This window comes from Myxocyprinus asiaticus, chromosome 35, assembly GCF_019703515.2.
Source record: "Myxocyprinus asiaticus isolate MX2 ecotype Aquarium Trade chromosome 35, UBuf_Myxa_2, whole genome shotgun sequence".
NCBI lineage: Eukaryota > Metazoa > Chordata > Actinopteri > Cypriniformes > Catostomidae > Myxocyprinus > Myxocyprinus asiaticus.
In genome coordinates, this window is record NC_059378.1 from 37586311 (window position 1) to 37602074 (window position 15764).

Genomic DNA, 15764 nt, shown 5'->3' on the forward strand with positions numbered 1-15764 from the left:
GTTGTGCAGCTATTGAAACGAAACTTGGTATATGTCACAGCTATTATGCCCTGATTGTACCTGAGCAGTTTTCAGCACTGGAGCAAATACTGGTCAAGAAATATGAAAAATTGCTATCTTTGCTGAATAGTTTGTCCTAATCATGAGACTGGTCACTTTAGATTCTTTAGAGCATAAAGTGTACAATGATACCCAGTACAGTGATACCAGTTTTGCCATGGTTGGACATACTACCTGTCCGCTATTTTGTATTTCATTGAAAACCTACTTTTTCGAACTCCTTCTACAGTGTTAAAAGGGTCTTCTCCAAAAGTTTGCCAAAAGTTAATAAAAACATTTTGAATAGGTCAAACCATTCTCATGTAATTCTACAACAAATGTATTGGCAAGATAAAATTACAAAGGATCTTAGGCTGTATGTACGTTTTGATATGATATATTGTGTCGTTGCGACCATGTCCTGACAATACAATATAAAGTTGGTGACAGTGCTACATATTGGTCAACATTTATAAGCAGTTTTATTTACATTACTTAAGGATTTAAAACCAGCTTGATCATTCCATCTCTGGTGATCATTTTAGGCAATCAAAAATAATTGCCATTGTTGCAATTGTGGTGCAGGGCCCTGTAATTACTATATTATTTATTTATTTATTTATTTATTTATTTATTTATTATTTTATTTATTAACATGATGTTATCTGTATGTTTTGACTTTGAAGGTTTCTTGTTTTTAATTTGTTGCAGGAAATTGCAGCCTACTTGATAACATTTGAAAAACATGAAGAGTGGCTGACGACATCGCCCAAAACCAGGTAAGATGACATGCACGCTGGTGTTTTCCTGTTCTGAGGACACAGAATTACCTGAAAACCTGCCACTTCCTGCACATTTCTGTGGTATGTGCAGACAGATAATGGAATATTAATGACTATTTATAATGCAAGATGTGGCCAGGTCTATTAGCTTAATGCTGTCTTTGCTCACCAATGCCATTAACGTGGGTGGTAATGTGCTGAGATCATAGAGGATCACCCTGTCTGTGATAAGGGCTCAGTACAAAATTACAGTTTTTTACAGTTTGACTTGATTTACGGAGCAGCTCTAATGAAAAACCTTTTTACTTTTAATGGCAGTTTCTATATCTACCCTGAGAGATAGCAACTGTGATCTGATCATGAATGCAAATTACAATAATATATGGTTATATAGGCAGGACATGGAAAACCCACAGCTTCTTTTCAGATGGTTTGTTCACTTTTATTTGTTCCAAAAATTTGTTCAAAACTTTGATGTTCCACTCGAGAGTATATTCATAAAGAGGGGCATTTAATAAAATGTAATCGTAACATAAGGAATTGATTAAAGCTGAATGCTGTGATTTGATTGATTTGATTTGATTTGAATGCTGTTATATCCAACAGTATCAAAAAGAGTAATTTTGCATGCGTATCTGCAGCAGTCCAGAGAGATAAGGTTGGATTTGTTCATAAGCAGAAAACTGTGGAAAGGGCAAGACAAATCATTGGAAAATAAAATAAATGTAGCAGACAAACGACCCTGGGGTTTTGGGTCTTAGAGCTGTTTACATGACTCAGTGAACAGAGGTTACCTGGCTGGCATCTGGACCTGTCATTCACAAAATGTGTGTTAACACACAAACACACATTTGTAAGTACTGCGAGAGGCAAATCAGAGCTGCTTTATGGTACACAACAAATTCCGCCAATTACAGAGCGTGTAGAAAGTGTTTTAGAAAAAAAAAAAAATTCTTGTGTAATGCTATTTAGTGATTCAGCTCTGACACCCGACGTGTTATCCATTGATTCTTGGATATTTTTTTTAACTCTTGGATTAGTGTTTGTTTTGTATAATGAAGACACGCAATCACACATAACATTCCCCCCAAAAAATAAAATAAATAAAAGAATAATAATAAAAAGATATAAATATATATATATATATATATATATATATATATATATATATATATATATATATAGCTAAGATTATAGAACGTACCCTCATTTTCAAGTAAACTCTGCCTAGCATTCACTTTTAGGCCCAGATTTTAAATAAATATTGATTGGATGATATTTAGTGTGCCTGCAATGAAAATTTTTGGCTGATACCAATTTAAAAAAAAAAACTATAGGTTGATACTGATATTAAGCCACTTGATCACCTTATTTTGTCATCAGAGATTGGATGATACTTAGTGGTGCCTGCTAAAATGAGCATTAGAGGTGCACCACTATATAATTTATTTTTGGCCGATACCGATTATAACCAAAAACTAAAGGCTGATACTGATATTGTGCCACTTACCTTAGATGAGCATTAGAGATGCATCGCTATAAAAAAATTAAAAAAATGTCTTGGATTATAACAAAAAAAAAAAAAAAAAAACATAGGCCGATAATGATACCGATTTTGTGCCACTTAATTTACCTTATTTTGTAATCGCATCACTGTTTTGCTTAGGAATTATGCTTTAGAAAATTTACAACGATGTACAAAAGCTATTGTTCTAAAAAATAAATTATTTCCATTGAACATGGATTGGATCGATGCTGATTTTAACAAAAATCTATAGGCCAAAACCGATAATTATACCGATATTTTACCACTTACTCACCATATTTTGTGATCAGATCAATGAAAGATAAATACAACATAAAAAAGATTAAAAGAGATTAAGCAAATATGATAACATGATGATTGGAGTGATAAAAGGTTATTTTGCCTTTCTAAACAATGGAACTCACATTTACATACTGTATTATAATATAACATTACAATTTTCTGATCAAATAAATAATTGAAAAAAGTATAGTTGCTTTATATAAAATGTTTAAAAAAGGTTATTTTGCAACTGTCCCCTACAAACACACACACACAAACATGTAAACACAAGTGTTTCCACTGATTCTCATGCACACAGAGTCACAAACTCATAGAAACACACACAAACACACATGCACAGAATCAGATACACACATGCACAGCCTCTTACCGCCCTCGGCCTGCCTTAACATAATGGCACTGATTTCAGTCTGCAATTTGCCATGGCTGTTTAGTACAGCGAGTGCTTCCCTGCTCTTAATGAAGCCAGTGTGACTCCAGGCTGTCTTCAGGGGTCACAACCAGTGTGCGTTCACTCTGCAAGTGACGACTGGAGATATGCAACCAAAAAAGCTGCCTACACAAATACATTCATTTGACTCGTAATGCAATTAAAGCAAATTGTATGATTGTTATTGTATTATTAATATGAAGTTAAAATAGTCCTTGCATCTAAGTAGTAACTCTGTAGTGGTGGTAATTTGGAAGTTTTGTTCATTATAATCGCATCTCAGGACAATTCAATTATTTTCATTATACTGATTCTAAAGGTCAACTTTTGATGTTAAAGTACTTTTTTATTTTTTTATTTGTGGTTGTATTCCTTCAGTGCTGTTAATTTTAGATGCATATGCTGTGCTTCTGTGCATCAGGCGAGTTTATTACACAGGCATTTTGGCTTTGTTTATTTTATTCTAAACTCTGTTCCGGCCTGTGCTTCTCTGTTTGGGTACTTGTTCATATTAACCTTTATATGCCTGGCGAATCTTGGCACAGCCACTGCTGCGTGTCTGTGTGTGCGAGTGCAGTTGCAACTCAAGATGTTCCAACTGTCTACAAACTGGCATACAGCTGCATTAATGTTTCCCACCATTTTTTCCAACTTTTCCCCCAGCAGAGCGTAATAGTTGGTTTCCGGAAGTAACAATACCATTCATTTTCTCCATAGCAAACTGATGTTTAACAATAAATTATAAAATATTAAAGACAGACCTACTGTGAGCTCTGAGGTTGTTAATCGATGGTATATGCTTCTATTAAAGCCATCAGTCCATGTTATTTTGACTTAATTTTTGAGAAATTATGTTTAATGGCAGAATTACTGGTGAAAAACTACACTACATGTGAACCCTGAAGAGTAAGAACCACCAATCGGAGAACTGCATCCAGCAAAGTGCACCAAAAGAGCTCTGCAGCGACCGCCTACTCCCATGACGCACTGTGAATGATGCAGTCGAGTCGCGCTGTATGTTTTGCCCATGAATCGGTATATATATACAGCTCTGGAAAAAATTAAGAAACCACTGCAAAATGATCAGTTTCTCTGGATTTACTATTTATAGTAGTTATATACTAGTCATATAGTATATATATATATATATATATATATATATATATATATATATATATATATATATATATATATATATATATATATATTATTTTATTTTTATTTTTTTCATTAGAAGTAATCTCTTCTAATGATTGCTTTACACTTTATCTACTGATTTGTTGTTAGTAAAATAGAAGCTGCAGTGAGTGCATTTACATGCACTTTAAAAGTTCAATTTCCATTGGACAAAAGCAATATTTCTTTTTTCTTTTTCTTTTCTTTTTTTTAAGGTGCAATTAGTATTTTTTTCCTCAATAAAAAAAGTTTTCCTCCTAAAGAAATTAATTGTAATTTTTAAGCATATGTATTAAATCATGACCACTCACATGAAATTAAGAATCTAGTCATATCAGGAACCATACAGAGGTAGTTTTATTACTGCATAGTGAAGGTCCCCTCATAGGTGCAGCCATGTTAGAATCACATGACCAGCCAAATACTAATCTGAGTAACCACCCTGTTATTAGACACTTTCTCTCATGGATTAAATTAATTATGGTTGACTGTGAATAGGGCATTTCTACAATGGTATTGGTAACTGAAAACTATTGCATTTTAATGATGCTGCATCCAATCTGCTAGGTATCAGTGTAAGTCCAAGGTGGCACAAACACAAAAATTACTGAGTGCAGCTTTAGCCTGACTGAAATCGTACCAGTCTGGTTTTTGCATATATACACATTAATCGGACCACAATTGGCCTCGGCTTTATGTGCATGCTCCAAAGAACAGAGGTGCCACGTGACATGTAGTTAACCTGGTAGTCAAACGCAACACAAAGCAGAGAATAAGGAGAGCAACAACAACATAAAGGTACCATGGCAAACACTAGAAATGATCATTTTTGAATGGATCAGCAGACTGTATGCCATTAACACTTGTGACAAATTGATGCGCATCTAATTATTATTCTTTTGTCTGTATTCTGCCCATTGACTAATCCTCTCATCTGTCTGCCATAGTAACACCTACTGTATATTTATACTCAACACCCATAGTTGCAGGAGCATTAAATGTCTTTCTTTCCAAACAAGTTTAAAAAACCTTTTAAATTATCTTACGTGGACTATTTTCCCAAATTCCATAAACAAATACAATAAAAAAGGGTTAGCATGTTAGTATTAGCATTAGCACCATGAATGCTGAATGTATACATTACAAATGACACATTATCTACTGTATATATCTTTCAATTAGCATTGAGTGGTTATCGAGTGAGGCCGAAAGCATGATATTTATAGAATATACATACTGAAGCAAATGACAGGTCCAGTGACAGATGCAAAATTATAAAAATACCGGCATTCACAAGAATTTTTTTTCTTAATTGTCTATTTATTCATGACATCTCTCCTCAGTTTAAATGTTATTGTTGTGCTTTACACGGAGTTTATAAGGATAATGTCCTTATAAATTTAAGGCACTAAGTGAAGCAAGTCAACAACTTCTTCATTATTCTTCTTCTCATCTTTTCAGCTTAAGCAGTTGACCCCTGCTGGTAGATGTATTTACCACACCATAATGAGGGCAAAAAAATGTTTTTCTCAATGGTGGCCTTTTAACATATAAATTCACAAATTTAATTATATTACAGCCCACTTGATTTTTCATCAGTGGCTGGTTTTAATATTTATTTATTGAAACAGATTTCCTAGGTAATTTAGAAGTTCTAATATAGAGTTTAGAGGGAATTCTAATATAAAGATTAAATGGGAATTTTAATATACACTCACTGAGCATTTTATAGGAACACCTGTACACCTACTTATTCATGCAATTATCTAATCAGCCAATCATGTGGTAACAGTGCAATGCATAAAATCATGCAGATATGGGTCAGGAGCTTCAGTTAATGTTCACACATCAACCATCAGAATGGGGGAAAAAATGTGATCTGAGTGATTTGGACCGTGGCATGATTGTTGGTGCCAGATGGGCTGGTTTGAGTATTTATTTAACTGCTGATCTCCTGGGATTCTCACACACAACAGTCTCTAGAATTTACTCAGAATGGTGGCCAAAAAAATAAAAATAAAATAAAAAACATCCAGTGAGCAGCAGTTCTGCGGACGGAAACGCCTTGTTGATGAGAAAGGTCAACAGAGAATGGCCAGACTGGTTTGAGCTGACAGAAAGGCTACGGTAACTCAGATAACCACTCTGTACAAGTGTAGTGAGCAGAATAGCATCTCAGAATGAACAACACCTCAACAGTGTTCCTAATAAAGTGCTCAGTGGGTGTAGAGTTTAGGTAGTAGTTCTCATATAGAGTTTAGATGGGAGTTCTAATATAGAGTGATCAGTCACATGGCATTCAAGGGTCAGGTGATTGGCTCAAAGAAATTTTTTAGCAACTGACTACCCATCAGCAAAGATGGCAGCATCCAGATTGCATACTTCTGGGTGATTGCTAGGGCATTGATAGGTGATTTTAATGTGTGAGATTTTTTTTTGACCTGTTTTATCATTGGCCAGGCAAAAATAGTAAATTTGATCACTAGAAATGTAAGCATAAGTGTAGTTTTAGCAGGAAGATCTTGGGATTCATTCTATCAGGCATGTCATCCAATAAGCCGCAGAGACACTTATACTTCTAATACGCAATCACAGCTCAAGAAGTGGGATATTGACGTACTGTATAATTAATTAATATTTGTATTGTTTGTTGTGGTATCTTTTATGTCCATTACAAATCCACTTAATGAAGAAGCCGTCTGTCAGTGTGATCACACACACATCAGTATCTCTTTGATGCCCACCTCTTGTTTGAGCACCTTCCTATAATCCTGAATGAGCAGTTGGTCAGACATGCCTTTTATTAAAACACCAAAATAACAACAGCGTGTTTCAAGGTTTCATCCAACACAGTGGTCTATTCCTCCAGGATATGAACAATCGCTTTTCAGAGAGCAAACTGTAAAATTATTTTCATGACTTTCAGTTCTATTAATGGTTCTTGAATGTGCTCCACTGACATGGACAGAAACACTGTACAACAATACGTGAATCATACAGCGCGACCAGCGCTGTCCGATTCCCGGATGAATGACTCGTATGAACTGGTTCTTTTGAATTTAAAGCATGCACATGCCCCGACTGTCGGCAGGTCATTCCCACCTCTTCGGACCTGGGAGGGTGACAAGGGGAGGGAAAAAACAACAACAACAACAACAACAACAAAACAAGGGGAAAGGCCAACACGGAGTGACAGCGGGAGAGAGAGAGAAAAAAAAAACGTACTCGCCGGTTCTCCGAGACAGTGTAGTCTGGTCCTCGGCCACTCCGCCACCCTCTAGTGGACGACAGCCACGCCTCCCCAGGTGGATTGGAGGCAGTCCTCCAGCCCCTGGCAGACGGAACACCCCGCCACGTTTTCGGTGGACAGTAGGGTTCTCCCCCGCCCTCGGCCAAGAGCCCCCCCCGCTCGCAGTTGGCGGTCCTCTCTTGACCCCACCGTGTTTTAGCGGCCGGTAGGGGTCTCCCCCGCCCCTGGCAGCGGCCCTGACCACTCCAGGCTGTCGGCTAGGAGCCCCTCCTTCCCTCACGGTTGGCGGCCGTTCCTCCGCTCTCAGGAGGCCGGGCTCCTCTGTCCCCCCGCCGGATGGCCGTGGCTGCTCCGTTGGGGTGGATGGTAGTGGCAAGGACTCTACTACGGCGCATCCATCCTCCTTCCTGAGTTTCAGCACCAATGTAACACGGTAAAAGGGACAGGAGGAGGCGAGAACTGGCTTAACAATATAAATAATATTTAATGGTTAAATAATATTAGCTGCCTGTAATTCTCCCTCTCTCTCGAGCTGCCGCTTCCGATCGCCTTTATCCTGCTCGGGCTTGATCAGCCTGATTAGGGGCCGGGTGGGCAGCATCACGGCCTGGCCCCGTCCTCCGCCCTGCCACATAAACCACAACCAGTGTAGTCCGATTCTAAAATGAATGACTCATTTGAGACGATACTTTTGAATCTACTGTGTGAAACATACAGTGTAGTCCGTTTCATGTACATATGACTCTTGTTCTGTTAAAATGTGAAGAAGAATTGCATTTTTTATTTCCAAATATTTCTTCCTCAAAAGTACTAAAAGAATTGTTAATATAACCATTAAGTGACCAAAATTGTTTTGAGGAATCGGAAACAGAACCTGAATTGTTAATGATTCCCATCCCTATTCCCAACATAAATAGAAAAACAAATGTGTGTGTTTGTGTGGGAGGGAGACAGAGAGAGACAGTCTTAGAGATGTAGGAAGTGGCAAATGTAGATGGGGGTTGGTTTATGTGTGTGCGTGTGTGTTTCGCGTGCATGCCACAATGAATTGAGTGATGTGCGTCTTGCAGACAGTACGTCAATTCCTGTGGCTCTTCCCGCCAGTGCTGCATGTGTTGGCGCACTGTAGTGGCAGACGGACTCTGCTCTGGACTAATGCGCTCTGGCAACACACTGGACACTTATTAGTGCAACAGGAAAAATAAATTGCGTGTGTGCTTCTGAGTGTGTGGATATGCATCTGGATGTGTGCTTTTTGCATGTGAGTTTTTATGTGTTTATGCTTCAATGTGTGTTTGTTGCTGGTGTGTGTGACCTTATCGTTCTTAACGATAGTTTGAGGACAAAATTGTCCCCAGAATTTAGATTTATCTGACAAAACTGCCCATTTAGGGATGATTCATAAATAATTTTTTTGTTTTTTTGAAGACGTTCAATTTCGGTTCCATTAACAATTATTTTAATTTTGAGGGAAACATTTTTGGAAATAAGTAATGTGATTCTTATTGCATTTACTGCCCTTGGAAGTCTGTTTCTAAATGTTGACATGATTTCATATTTTAACTGTACAGATTCTTGCAAAAGGAGTGTAAACCGACTCATAAGTGTAATTCGTTCTGAAATTGGACTGCGCTGGTCGTGCTGTTTGTTTCGCACTGTAGATTCAAAAGAGCCGACTCATAAGAGTCATTTGTTCAAGAATCGGACTACACTGGTTGTGCTGAATGTTTTGCACTGTAGATTCAAATAAACTGACTCATAATAGTAATTTGTTCTGGAATCAGACTACACTGTATGTTTCACGCTGTAGATTCATAAGAACCGACTCATAAGAGTTATTCGTTCAGGAATCGGACTACACAGGTCGTGCTGTATGTTTCGCACTGTAGATTCAAAAGAACGACTCAAAAGAGTAATTTGTTAAGTTATCAGACTACACTGGTTGTGCTGTATGTTTCACACTGTAGATTCAAAAGAACCAACTCATAAGAGTTATTCGTTCAGGAATCGGACTCCACTGGTCGTGCTGTATGTTTCACGCTGTAGATTCAAAAGAATGACTCAAAAGAGTCATTTGTTAAGTTATCGGACTCCTCTGGTCGTGCTGTATGTTTCGCGCTGTAGATTCGAAAGAATGACTCAAAAGAGTCATTTGTGAAGTTATCGGACTACACTGGTCGTGCTGTATGTTTCACACTGTAGATTCAAAAGAACCAACTCATAAGAGTTATTCGTACAGGAGTCGGACTACACTGGTCACACTGTACATTTCACACTGTAGATTCAAATAAACCAACTCATAAGAGTAATTTGTTCTGGAATCGGACAACACTGGTAGTGCCTTTCATAACATTTCCAATTATTTTACATTCACGGATATGAAACCTCTGGATTGAGGTGTGTGTGTGTGTGTGTGTGTGTGTGTGTGTGTGTGTGTGTGTGTGTGTGTGTTGGGAGACCGGTGGGCCTGAGCAGTCCGTCCAAGAGGTATTTGAGCAAGATGAACTAAGCAGGGTCTGTGAAGTGACAACATGTCAATATGAAATAGAGAGAGCGAGAAACAGACAGGGGCAGAGAGGAGAGAAGCGAAGGATGATGGATGAGAGAGACGCCATGTAGGATGCATTGAAGCATGAGGGAAGAGCAGAGGAAGAAATCTGACAGAATTGGAAAAGAGAAAACACAGTGAAGAGCAGATATGATGTGAGGGATACAGTGATACGTCCATGCGCTTGTGCAGTCCGGACAGAAACGATTGACCGGAGAGTGGAATTATTGCCAGAGATTCCAGCCTCTATAAAACATACAACACACGAAACTCACACACAGTGCAGCTCATGGCAGCTTTGAAGTTGTGGGTTTGAACACTGCGTTGACGAGATTTTTTTTTATTATTTTATTTGACAGTGGCTGGTTGTAGTTTGTTATGTGATTTGAGTGCCAAGTGACCTGATTCTGTCTGCTTCGAGCTCATAATTAATCCAAAACAAATCATCACAAACAAACACATCAATGCATTCTGCAATAAACGGCACACAGCTTTAAATCTGTCTTTCATCAGAACTTGAATACTGTGTTGTTTTAAGCTTATTGACCATTAGAAGAAAAACATCATCATTTTCTAAAGTATGCAGTAATGTTGAGTGTTTTCAAAATGCTCCTTTTTCGGTGGAGAAAAATGCCATTCTAGTGTGGATGAGTGTGGACAAAATTGAATGCGTTTTCACATGAAAGCATATTTGTGTTTACATGGACTAAAACTCAGGTGTGTGAGTTTATGAGTGTACAAGGTCAGAGATTTGCCCTGTTTTTTTTATTTTTTTTTTACATTTTGTTACTCTTTAAAATAAAGGGTCTTATGTACTGCAAGGAACCCCGTTCTTATCAAAACCTTATTATTATTTTTTTTGTTATTTATTTATTTATTTTTTTTGTTCTTTATAGGGTTCTTGAGGGAGGCTTGAAGTGCATGCCTGCCATCTATTTATTGAATATGTAAGTCACATAGCAATGAATGAAATACCAAAGTAATTAGCATCTAATAATAAACAGTAGCAAGAAGCTGCTTAGAGATATTGAGCTTGAAATAGTAGGTATATGGTGTTCTTTTGGAAATAAGCTTAAGGGTTTAAATCTCCTGACTATGTCTGTACTTACATAAGACCGCAGCGCTTTAAATAAGATTGAGGTGTTATTAAATGAGCCTTTGAAAATCACAAAAGTTTTATCAGCAACACCAGCGCCATAGACGCAGTCATGTATTCGAACTTAGACTGTCAATGTGTGTGTGGTTGGGGAATTAATAAGTAGGCGTTTCTGATTTTGTACATGTATGCCTTGTTCAACAACTTCAAAGTTAGCTGTGCCGAATATCCAACAAGAATTGATGGAGAGTTTTGACTTCAATTAATTCTTCTTCATTGCATTAATTTATCTAAATCTATAGAGTTAATTGATTAATTATGCCATATATTTTCTCTTGTGCGTGTTGAAAGAGTGAAAAGGATTGTTGGGTGATGTTTTAAATTGGAAAATTAATATTCATAACTCCTAATGAAGTTTCTAGAATGACCCTCAATTCAAGGCTTAAGCGAGATTTAATTAATAATCTTGGCAGCCGACACCTTTGACAGAACGGGTGGCATAATCAAGCTGTGTGGTCTGACGTTTTGTTCTAACATGATAAAACATACAAACATTAATATCTGGCGAACGCAGGGCTCTCTTAAGATGCTCAAAGACACAGACATCTCATAATATGCCATTCACAAATTACCCTGGCAAACATTAGGAGTAAAACTGCTTAAGTGTGGGAATAATGTCATGCTAGACTGAGCAGTAATGAATATATTAGGACTCGGGCATCTGATCCAAGGTCAGAGATAAATTTGCAGCAACATTTATAGACGGCGTGGAATTTTCAATAATTGCTGTCCTGTCATAAAAGTTGAACTCTTAAACTGGGATATTGATGCCAGATATCGACCAGCAGCTAAGTTAATCGCATTACTATTAAGTGTGAGATTTATCAGAGATATTTTTATTTATTTGTCTTTGTGAGAATCCAGGAAAGTTTCCTTGATATTTTGGGAATATCTGCAACTAGGTTTTTAAATTTGTATTGTTTTTCTCCCCATTTCTCCCCAATTTGGAATGCCCAATTCCCAATGTGCTCTAAGTCCTCGTGGTGGCGTAGTGATTCGCCTCAATCCAGGTGGTGGTAGACAAATCTCAGTTGCCTCCACATCTGAGACAGTCAATCCGTGCATCTTATCACGTGGCTTGTTGAGTGCATTGCCGTGGAGACCTAACGCATATGGAAGCTTCACGCAATTCTCTGTGGCATCCACACACAACTCACCACACGCCCCACCGAGAGCAAGAACCACATTATAGCGACCACAAGGAGGTTACCCCATGTGACTTTACCCTCCCTAGCAACCAGGCCAATGTGGTTGCTTAGGAAGCCTGACTGAAGTCACTCAGCATGCCCTGGATTCAAACTTGCGACTCCAGGTGTGGTAGTCAGCGTCTTTACTTGCTGAGCTACCCAGGCTCCCGGTTTTTACATTTTCTGAAAAAAGTGATTAAGTGTCACCAGGACATTGTTAAATGGTTGCTAAGGTGTTCTTAGTGGTCGCTAGAGCATTGGTAGGTGGCTGCTAGGATGTTTTGGGTGATTGCTTACAGGCCCAAGTCATAAGAACATGGTTCCAAGTTTTTATGATATTTACATTTATGCATTTGGCAGATGCTTTTATACAAAGCGACTTACAGTGTACTTATTACAGGGACAATACCCCTGGAGCAACCTGGAATTAAGTGCCTTGCTCAAGGACACAATGGTTGTGGCTGTGGGGATCGAACCAGCAACCTTCTGATTACCAGTTATGTGCTTTAGCCCACTACACCACCACCATACGGGTATATCTTGGGATATACTCATCCCAAGATCATCACCCATCTGGCAAAAAATCGTAAGTCTGATCACTTAGAAAATTAGCCTTGTGTGGATGTAGCTTGTCGTTATTGGTGCTGTCCGTGGTCCTGAAAGCCCACAGACTCTACAGAGACACTGTCTCCAGACGGATTCTGTTATGTTAACATCAGCACTTATGTGTGAACTCCACATGACCTCAGCGTGCCCCACTGATTCATCTCAATTCATCTCTGCAGACAGTTAACATGCTGACCTTTTGTCAGTTTTTAGTTTACAGATTTTATTCCCCCCAAACACAGCTAGACAAAGTTAAACAGAATTGAACTGAATGCAGCAGGCTCAAGATGCGTTTTTAATTAATTTAATTAATTACAAAACAGATTATGGTAGTTTTCTGATAATATGTTTTACAGTTCAGGGTAACTGAACACTGCCACGATAAGAACATTGTAGCAGAAAAATTTTACAGTTGCTATTATAAACACACTCTAGGTTTTTAACAAATGTGACATGAAAAAACACCATTGCTTCAGCAACCACATCATTTTGTGTTGCTTCTATGACACTGTCGGCTCACGTGTCAACTCGCACGCTCTTCAGGACTCGTACCTCGGTGCTTTGCGTCGCAAGTGCAACGCTCTATCAGTTGAGCAACTGTGCAATTTGATCACACCTGAACGAGCTTATAAATGTAGTTGGTTATGTAATGCAAACGTTAAAATGTATCGCTTTACAAGTCATGCGCTAGAATAAAAGTGTTTAGATGTCATAAGATAGCATTGTGTGAGGAACGGGGTGAAAAGTGGTAATCTGCCGTTTTTACCGTGATTTGTGTCAAAATGAATAAAAGTCATTGTTGTAGCGCCTCTATTGGCTATTTTACCAGGAAACTATCGTGATATGTACAACGAGCCATGTAAAAATAATTTAGCAAAAATGTAGGTATATGAAAAGGAACGTAAACGGTTAACCGGCTAACTGATTGACCGGCATTAACAATTTGTTCGACTAATATTATTGGTTAAAAATGAACAGAGAGGTTAAATAAAGAAACAATAGAGAGGTAATTTGATGGGATAATCATATAGGGCATGTTATGTACACATGAGGGCGCTGTTAACAAGTAAACCACTTTCTTCCTCTCAGTCTGCTAGACAAGGAAATATGAAACATGCGGGGCATGCTGTGGGGCCATTTTGTCCATGGAGATGACATGTTCTGATGCAAATAGGAGTTTAGTAATAGCACAAGTACAATGCGGTACCATTTAAAAAACAAACATCTGCAAGCCTCGACATCTAAGAGCATGTGTTTACAGCCATAGTTGCACGTCAGTTCGGAGAGGGTTTCAGTCACCGCGCTTACCGTCAAGCATCTGCGTACCATACTGTCCCCTGCCCATGTAAACATATGTTGATTTTTCTAAAAAAAAAAAAAAGGATTAGGATTGCCCAGCAGCATAATTTGTGGGTAGGCTAAGACATGCAATAATTTGGCATGCAAGCGATCCATTCAAATTGATTGCTAAATATGCACATCTGTCATGTGAGCCTGTTTTGTTTCAGCCAGTATAGAGTTTTCTCATAACTGTTTGGTCACTTTGGTTTGATTCATGTCTTATCGGTTAACCGATTAATAACCGGTTAAAACTCACGGTTAGTCAGTTAAAAGAATTTGCCAAAATTTGAATCCCTATATAGTAACATGATTCTACAGTGGCTAGAAAAATTATGTGAAACCTTTGTCTTAAAATCTGGTTTGATCTGCATCTAAGTAATGTACAAACACAATGTTTAACTAAAAACACAGAAATTATTGGATTGTTCTTGTACATATTGAATACATAATTCAAACATTCACAATGTAGGTTGGAAAAAGTATGTGAACCAATAGGCTTATGACGTCAACAAAGCTAATTAGAGTCAAGAAACCTTGCATCCAATCAATGAAACGAGATAGTAGGTGTGGGTTAGAGCTACTTTGACTTTGACAAAACACTTTTGAGTTTGCTATTCACAAGAAGCATCTGCTGATGTGGACCATGCATCACAGAATAGAAATCTCAGAAGACCTACAATCAAGAATTGTTGCTTTACATAAAGCTGGAAAGGGTTGCAAAGTTATCTCGAAAAGCCTTCAACTGTCCACAGTTAGACAAATTGTCTTTAAATGGAGATGATTTAGTACTGTGGCTACTCACCCTAGAAGTGGCCGTCCAGCCAAGCTGACTCAAAGGGCACACCGCAGAATGCTCAATGAGGTAAAAAAAGAACCCTAGAGGGACAGCTAAAGACTTGAAGGAATAATTGGAACTGGTTAACATCTCTGTTCATGAATCTATTATACGGAAAACAGGCATGGTGTCCATGGCAGGACACCACGAAGGAACCTGCTGCTTTTCAACAAAAACATTTCTGCGGGCCTGAAGTTTGCCAAAGACCACCATGACACTCCACAACACGACTGGAATAATGTTTTTTGGACTGAAGCTCAGTAGAAGTCGAGTGATGCAGCAGGACAATGACCCTAAACATCGAAGTAAATCCACAACAGAATGACTTCAAAAAAAGAAAATCCACGTTTTGGAGTGATCCAATCAGAACCCAGACCTAAACCCAATAGAGATGCTGTGGAATGACCTCAAGATAGTAATTTACACCAGACATCCTAAGAATATGGCTGAGCTGAAGCAGTTCTGTAAGGAAGAATGGTCCAAAATTCCTTCTGAACAGTGTGCAGGTTTAATCTGCAGCTACCGGAAATGCTTGGTTGAGGTTATTGCTGCCAAAGGAGGATCGACCAGTTATTAAATCCACGTA

General features: G+C 38.3%; 1 protein-coding gene across 7 annotated transcripts in view; it reads left to right on the forward strand.

Moving 5' to 3' along the window:
- LOC127426070 (calmodulin-binding transcription activator 1-like) overlaps nucleotides 1–15764 on the forward strand; it is a 507664-nt gene that overhangs the window by 283543 nt on the left and 208357 nt on the right. For all 7 annotated transcript variants that reach the window (XM_051672554.1, XM_051672555.1, XM_051672556.1 and 4 more), the window contains one exon: nucleotides 751–818. In XM_051672554.1, the coding sequence (XP_051528514.1) occupies nucleotides 751–818 (68 nt within the window). The remainder of the gene's footprint in view (nucleotides 1–750; nucleotides 819–15764) is intronic.